The 7,776-nt window shown below is 48.4% G+C and overlaps 1 protein-coding gene across 1 annotated transcript in view; it reads right to left on the reverse strand.

Moving 5' to 3' along the window:
- Nucleotides 1-212: 212 nt before the first annotated feature.
- The window catches only part of LOC125444261 (lysophospholipid acyltransferase LPCAT4-like), an 8,975-nt gene continuing 1,411 nt past the window's right edge, over nt 213-7,776 (reverse strand). The window contains exons 2-12 of the mRNA XM_048516689.1: nt 7,456-7,568; nt 7,285-7,345; nt 6,882-6,940; nt 6,727-6,761; nt 6,569-6,623; nt 5,168-5,250; nt 4,130-4,255; nt 2,500-2,641; nt 1,858-1,956; nt 1,532-1,688; nt 213-817 (exon numbers count right to left, since the gene is read on the reverse strand). Of these exons, the coding sequence (XP_048372646.1) occupies nt 657-817; nt 1,532-1,688; nt 1,858-1,956; nt 2,500-2,641; nt 4,130-4,255; nt 5,168-5,250; nt 6,569-6,623; nt 6,727-6,761; nt 6,882-6,940; nt 7,285-7,345; nt 7,456-7,568 (1,091 nt within the window). The 3' untranslated portion in view covers nt 213-656. The remainder of the gene's footprint in view (nt 818-1,531; nt 1,689-1,857; nt 1,957-2,499; nt 2,642-4,129; nt 4,256-5,167; nt 5,251-6,568; nt 6,624-6,726; nt 6,762-6,881; nt 6,941-7,284; nt 7,346-7,455; nt 7,569-7,776) is intronic.

Genomic DNA, 7,776 nt, shown 5'->3' on the forward strand with positions numbered 1-7,776 from the left:
TAAATAAATAATTTCAGGACCGTCATTCTTGCCTCAGTGTAACTTACCTCACAGGATAGGTGTGAGAATAAAACCAAGGAGACATTCATGTCACCGGGTGTTCCTCGGAGAACGGTCAGGCTAAAAACCCGATCACTATTACTTTCTCCAGCTTTCCTTTCAAAACTCAGTAATCTCCCCTTTTGTTTTTAAACATATCACCTGCGCCTTTGTTTATAGAGATATAGATATTTATTTTATATATAAAATAGCACTTCTTTATATCTTACAAAACAGAAAGTGGAACGAAAAAGCAAGAAGACCATCGTTTTCCTCTGTCCTTCCTCCCCCTCACGAAAACAGGAAAAAGGTCCACAACGAAAACAGAACGTCGAATAAAATAAAACGTAACAAAAAATAAACGAAACTCTTAAAACAAACGGAGAGAAGCCCCGATCCCCAAAGAACTTGTGGCTGTGGTTCCCCAGTTAACGTTGCCCTGAGATGGGGGTGTCTCCGCCCCCGCCTCTGCCCGACCGCCATGACGGCATGGAGCTAGCAAGCGAGTGGGGGGGGAGGGGGGTCTGCGTGGCCAAGGGTGTGGCATGGCTGTGTGTGTGGGGGGTTTTTTTGTCTTTGTTTTGTATACACATGGCTAAAGAGGCTTGGGCGGGCTTTCAGTCTGCCTTGCTTTTGAGAGAGGCGGCTGCAGGGAGGCCATTCGCGTAGGCGGGTGGGGGGCCAGGCTTGGTCAGAGTGCGAGCGGCAGGGAGGCGCAGATACGTGCTAAACAGGCGGGCGTAGTCAGGGTGGCGAAGAGAGAAGTCCTGGAACTCATCTGTGTGCGGGGAAAAGACAAAGGATGAAGGAGAGAATGAAGTTATAATGGAGGAGAGGACTGTCTCAGCATAAACCACGGAACGTGTACTGGGCCAAAATGAAGAGGCCTCTGCCGCACATGCAGAATAACGTACTTCCAATGCACTTTGCAGCTGGATTTTACAGTGCGGAATATCCAAATCTACTTGCAAACAATTGTGGAAGTGGATTGAAAGTGCATTATTCTGCATGTGCGGAAGGGGCCTCAGTGCGTAAATACGACACCTTTAGGACTTTATATGAATATTCCGGCTTTCTGCCTTCATTTTACAGCTCTCCACCCAGAAATGACATTAGTGCAACTGTGTGACGTTCTAGGATTCGCCCAAAACTCTATGGTAAAACCCAATGGCTTCTGGTAGGCCTTTGGGCATGAAGCCAACATGACGACCTCACTTCTCAGGTCGCGCTGTAATTGATGTCACCACTTTGCTGCAATGCCTGTTTCTATCTTTGCCCTACTGGGCAATGTAGAGCAAGCCTAACCTCACAATTATCACAGTCTTGTCTTCTCCTATCTGCATCTCGTCCTCTTACCAGTGAGTTCATTGGGATGGCAAAAAGAAAGAGAAATCTCATCTTCGTCCAATCCCTCTGTGTATTTTGTCTACAACTACCTCCTTCCTTCAATGCTGCTTCCTTTAATAATCTGTGTAGACAGGAGGGCTCTCACCAAGCGTAAGTCCGTCCTGGCTGTGGTCCCCGCAGAGCCGGCTATGGAGTGCCATCCCGTCCGCTTTGGGCGTGCCCAGTAGTAGACGCAAAATGGCACAGAAGCCGTCCTGGTGCAGCCGGCGGTCCCCGGTCTCAGCGTGTATCTCGGAGAACAGCTGGTGACACGGAAAACAGTGTATTAGCACGGAGATGAGAACCAACCGAACGCCGAATGTCCTCAGGCCAAGCTGCCTCCCCCTCCTGCAAGCTTCTTGGGCAGGTCTCGAACTCTTGCCTTCCGTCAAAAGCACACGCCGCCTGAACGACGGCAGACACAGCGGTTACCTCAAAGGCCTGGCTCGTCAGCTGCTGGGGGTCGTGCTCGCCCTCTAATGCTTCCAAGGCCAGGCATACTTCCCGGGAGTCAGTTTTTCCATCTGCGTCCTGGGGGAGAAAGCGCACTGAGGGTGATGGTGCAACGCTCCTTCCTCGTTCCTGTCATTCATTTTGTTTTTCCATCTCAGGTTCCTGCCTCCCATTTTCTTAAACATTCTGAATCTCACATTTTTGAGTGGCTTGGTGCTTCCCCCACAGATAATATACCCCTTTGTTCCTCCTGAACCATTTTTTCCCCTCTCTATTTCATTCCTCCCCAGTGATCCCAGCTAACTTAGGGCTACTTACTGGACATAACACCGTCAAAATACGAAGCAGGTAATCAGATTTTGTTATGTGTTGAGAACACTGAGGGCAATTAAAGCTCATTTACAAGGAGGGGGGTGATATTCTGTACTGCGCATAACCGATCAGGAACCTCTCAATCCTAGCCAATCAGAAATCTCCCAATCCTGGCCAATCAGGGATCTCAGCCCCCATTCAGTCATGCTTCCTGAAGATTTCTGCAAAATGTCCACTTCCTTTATTTCAGTTTGCCCCTCCTCAGCCCTCCAATTTTACAAGCTTCCCTGACAGTCTAGTCCATTTTACCTGTTGAAAATAGGTCAAGAGCCCCTCCACATCCTCAGGGGACGGCAGCCCCAAACACTGGGCTAGCTCCGTTGGTCCCAGCTGCCCGGATGGACAAGCAGGAAATTCATCCAACTGGCACTTGACTCCACCTGTCAAGGACCTGCAAAAACAGGTTGTTGAAGCCAGCAGAGAGAACCAACCGATCCTTTTGCCTCTTAGCTCTGCTCTTTTTGGATTTCCCTAGATGCCTCATTGCAAAGGGGGACATGCAAGCTTATTTCTCATGATTTCACTTATACAGCTTGGCTCAGAAATGGGTGTTTCACAAAGGGGGTGAGAAGAGCACCAATGGCCACCTAGTTTGTTGCCAGTGGCAGGTGGGTGCTGGCAGTGGTGGGATCCAAAAATTTTAGTAACAGGTTCCCATGGTGGTGGGATTCAAACAGTGGCATAACCAATGGGACTGGGCGGGGCATTCCGGGCGTGGCCAGGCATTCCGGGCGGGGCATTAATAATTTCTCTGTTACTGTAAAAAACTCTTACTGTAAAAAAAAGTTCCTAATTTCCAGCTGGTATCTTTCTGTCCATAATTTAAACTCATTATAGCAAGTCCTGTCGTCTACTGCCAACAGAAACAACTACTTCTCCTCTAATTGACTGCCTGTCAAATACTTAATACTTTCAAATATCTAATTTTGTTTCTAGAAATCAAAAGAAGGATACTTTCCTTAAACAAGGAACTTTACCATATATCTAAAATATGTTTTTAAAACAGCCCCACAGGGAGAATTATCCCGTTTTCTACCTTCGCTAACCAGCCACATAGGAAAAAACAGGACTTTATGATTTTTGGACCTAATGGAATTTCTAACGGAAAAGCAGACCCAATTGGTAACCCCCTCTCGGCACACACAAATAATTAGTAACCCCCTCTCGGGAACTGGTGAGAACCTGCTGGATCCCACCTCTGGGTGCTGGAGTTCAGCCCCCGCAGAGCTCCACCCCTTCTGAACGATGCAGTGACAACCGGTATTCATATAGGTAGAATTGCTGCCTCAGCCGCCAAGTAGCATTGGATAAAACATACCTCTTTCCTCAACCAGCACCCTGCGGACTTTCTTCTGGAGGCTTATCTGCCCATAAGGTGGTGGCCCATTTCCCTGTCCCATCTCCTACTCTGTTTCTGATTTTTCTTTACCTCTGACCAGAGGTGGGATCCAGCAGGTCCTCACAGGTTCCCGACAGTAGGTTACTGATTATTTGTGTGTGCCGAGAGGGGGTTACTAATTGGTGATTTTGCCACGTGATTTTTGCCTTAGTTGCGCCCCTCCTCTCAGCAGTAGCGTGCAGAACTTGAAGCAGTCTAGCAGGAGGTGCACCGGTGTGCATGGCAGCCTGTGCCTGCGTGCATTCGTTTCCCGCCCAAGGACCGGCGCAGCGGCTGCGTCCTTGCCACAGCCCCGCCCAGGAATACCCCGCCCCTGGAATGCCTGGCCACGCCCCCGTCGTGCTCTGCCCATCCCAATTGGCGCTACGCCACAGTTTGAATCCCACCACCATGGGAACCTGTTACTAAAATGTTTGGATCCCACCACTGGCTCAGACCCCTGACCCATCAACCATCAAGCCATCGCTTCCAATCTCTTACCTGGCCTTGCGGAGCATCTTGCCCAATTCCCAGATGCGTGGCTCCAGTGCCACCCTCAGGTGCCCCACTACAGTGACTGGAAGGTTGCCCAAAAACTCACACTCAGTGGCAGGAATTCCCAAGGCCCTAAAAGAGGGGGCAGGAGGGAGCCAAGAGAAGACAGGTCTGAAGAACATCTTTTGCACCCGCCTACCAAACCGCGCACCATTCTTCCATGCCAGAGCATCTTCCCATTGTGCACCAAACTGGGGGTCAACATTATATAAATACACCCTCCCTCACACCCTGAATTTCTTCTCCAAGCAACCAGGCCTGAGGCTGTAACTCAGGCTCATTCCGCACATGCAGAATAATGCACTTTCAAACTGCTTTCAGTGCTCTTTCAAGCTGTGCGGAATGGCAAAATCCACTTGCAAACAGTTGTGAAAGTGGTTTGAAAACACATTATTTTGCGTGTGCGGAAGGGGCCTCAGTCTGGTGAGCGACCATAGACCATCAGAGGGGCACTTCTATTGGCAATTTGCAACCTTGCCCTTCTTCCAGTTCTCCAGTATCATCAGCTCCTAAAAGGACAGCCCTTCCTAGGGACCAATTAAATCCAGGTTCGCCCCAAAGGGAAAAGATTTATCTTGGCCAAGCACTTGATGGTGAAACCCAATGATCTGAAACCGTTTCAGATATAGTTCACACTTTGTCTTGGGGCAGTAAAATTGAGGGTTGTGTGAGGAATGCTACGGAAGTTCCACATGGTAGTTTGGTGATGTTGCCCTGCTGTTTTGAGCAAGAAATTCTGCCCCATAACTCATCCCTCTTCCGCACATGCAGAATAATGTACTTCCAATCCACTTTCACAACTGTTTGCAAGTGGATTGTGCTATTCCGCACAGTAAAATCCAGCTGCAAAGTGCACTGAAAGTGGATTGAAAGTGCATTATTCTGCATGTGCAGAAGGGGCCTAAGATTCTCCTTTATATTGCCCAGCCCTTGCCCAGAACTTTCCGCCCACAACCTAGGACCCACAACCTCTTTGCCACTCACCGGGCCATGACTTTTTGAACATTGTTAGCATACAGCGTAGGGTTCACCGCCTCTTCAGGGCTGGGTTGATAAACAGGGAGGAACTGAAAATCACAGGAAGAATTAAGGGTAAGGAATGGGGTCCAAGATCGGAAAAAACCCAGTTGGTTGAGGGTGAAGATGACTGGGAAAGCCAATGGCAAAACACCCCGTAAAGATAGTCTGCCTAGTACACAGGTGTCAAACTCGCGGCCCTCCAGATGTTATGGACTACAGTTCCCATCATCCCTTGCCAGCATCATGCTGGCAGGGGATGATGGGAACTGTAGTCCATAACGTCTGGAGGGCCATGAGTTTGACACCTACGGCCTAGTAAATATCATGATGGGATGACACTCCGTGAGCCAGTAACGCCCCCGTGCTTGTATAGAGAACTACCTTTATCTTTTTAATGGGGTCACCCAAGAGATTTGGGGTTAGCGAAGAAGAACCCTGTTGGGATCAAGGAAGGAGGTTACAGAGAGGTTACACACGCCCTCCACCACATCTCGCAGCCCCGGACAGTGAGCCAGAAAGCTAGCGTGTATATTATGTGGCATCAAGTCACATGGAGTTACGGTGACAGTATAGATCAGGGGTCTTCAAACTATGGCCCTCCAGATGTTCATGAACTACAATTCCCACCAGCCCTGCCACTTAGCCATGCTGGCAGGGGCTGATGGGAATTGTAGTCCATGAACATCTGGAGGGCCATAGTTTGAAGACCCCTGGTATAGATCAACGACCCTTTCCACACAAACCAAATAAAATGTTTTGAGGCAGGAAATAACACATTTCCTCCATGAAGGTCCATGGGGGTAAGTGCGGAAAAACGGGAGGGGGTTCTGAAAACGTTTCGCAAATGTTTGCAAAATGTTTTCAAGGGCTTGAGCGGAAAGGACCAACGGCCTTCAAAATGCGCTGTCCTTAACAACCTTGCTCGGGTTTTGCAAACTGAAGGCGTTGGCTTCCTTTATTTACTCTGTCAGACCCCTTTTCTAACTGCTGCTAACTTTTCCTAGCGTTAGTGCCTTTTCCAGAGAGTCTGGCCTGCTCATGTAGAACTCTGAAAATATTTACCTATTTAGAATACTGGAATTGCCCCTTTCTCCTAAAAAAAAGCACACGGGGCCCCAAACAAAAAAAGGAACACAATGGGGAGTCAAAACACATATGAAAATCAACTGTCCAATGAGGGGTGCTGGGACTTCCTTATCTATTGGAACTCCAGATGTTGCCTTTGGCTCTGAATTCAAATCCTGCACAGTTGGGTGATTTGGGAAACCTGGGGTGGTGGAGGGGCTTTGAACCAGGGAGAATGCGGGGGAGATCACCATAAGGGTCACTGAGGTGCCAAATAAAATTGATTTTTTTTATTTTTACCTCCACTTCCACAGTAGTACAGGGCTGAGCCGCTGTTAGCCAGATGACCTTTAATCTGAAAGGAAGGATTATACATTGGGCAACGTGTCAGTTTGAGGAATAAACTCATCCCAGCCTGCTCTCCTTTCTTCCACTCCTTTTTTAAAAAAATTACTCACACGCCAGGTCCTCTCCACGCCCAGGTTGTTGAATCCTGCAAAGAGAAGAAACCGGTTATCTTTACAATGTCCTCTCAGGCGCCAATGTTTGGGGGAGAGGGCGAAGTTGAACGGTGTCTTTCACCATTTCTCTGTTCCCGCTCTTGGAGACTCACCAGACTGTTTGGGTATCTGATAAGGACCGGCTGGATGGGAACACCCGATATGAAGGCACCTAGAAGAACAATAGAAGAAGACATGAATGGGTTTGCAGGTAGCTTGAACAGCCTCGTTTCCAGTGGGGTCAGAACATAAGAAGAACATCAGAACATAAGAACATCAGAACAGGCCTGTCGGATCAGACCAAGGGTTGGAGTTATTTTAATGTCTTTTTATTGTTGTTGTAATTGTTATGTTTTACTGATGATGTTTTACTGTGGCATTTTATTGTCTTTTTTACCTGGGTAAGCCGCCTAGAGAGGCGGGTATGAGGCAGGTCTGTATTTTTATAAACAAATCAACAAACAAATAAGTACATCAATAAGGCACTCAATCCATATGACCTCACGGGCCTCCTACCTGGTTTAAACTTCAGTAAGGCTTTCTTGTTTGAGCAGGTTCCTTCTGGAAAAAACAGGACCTGGGAACACAAAAGAGGAAATCAAGCAAAGGAAGGGGGGGGCATTGTTCAAATACCCCACCACTCACCAGGGCAAGAATGAAACGTGGTGGGCTCACATGGGATCTTACCTGTGGCCATTTTCCCTGGGAAGTCGCCCGCCTTTTCACTTCCTCTACCACCTTCTTCCGAGAGGCCGGGTCATGACGGGAAACCAGGATGGCCTGGTTAAATCTCAGCAGGGCTATGGGCACGAACAAGAAGGAGAGACAGAAAGGGAAGAATTAAAGAAAAGAAGAAGAGTTGGGATTTAAATCCCACCTTTCCTGTAAGGAAACTCAAAGTGGTTTACAAACTCCTTTCCCTCCCTCTCCCCCACAACAGACACCTGGTGAGGCAGGTGGGGCTGACAAAGTTCAGAGAGAACTGTGACTAGCCCAAGGTCACCCAGC

The sequence above is a fragment of the Sphaerodactylus townsendi genome, linkage group LG15 (genome assembly GCF_021028975.2).
Source record: "Sphaerodactylus townsendi isolate TG3544 linkage group LG15, MPM_Stown_v2.3, whole genome shotgun sequence".
In the NCBI taxonomy this organism is placed as follows: Eukaryota; Metazoa; Chordata; class Lepidosauria; order Squamata; family Sphaerodactylidae; genus Sphaerodactylus; species Sphaerodactylus townsendi.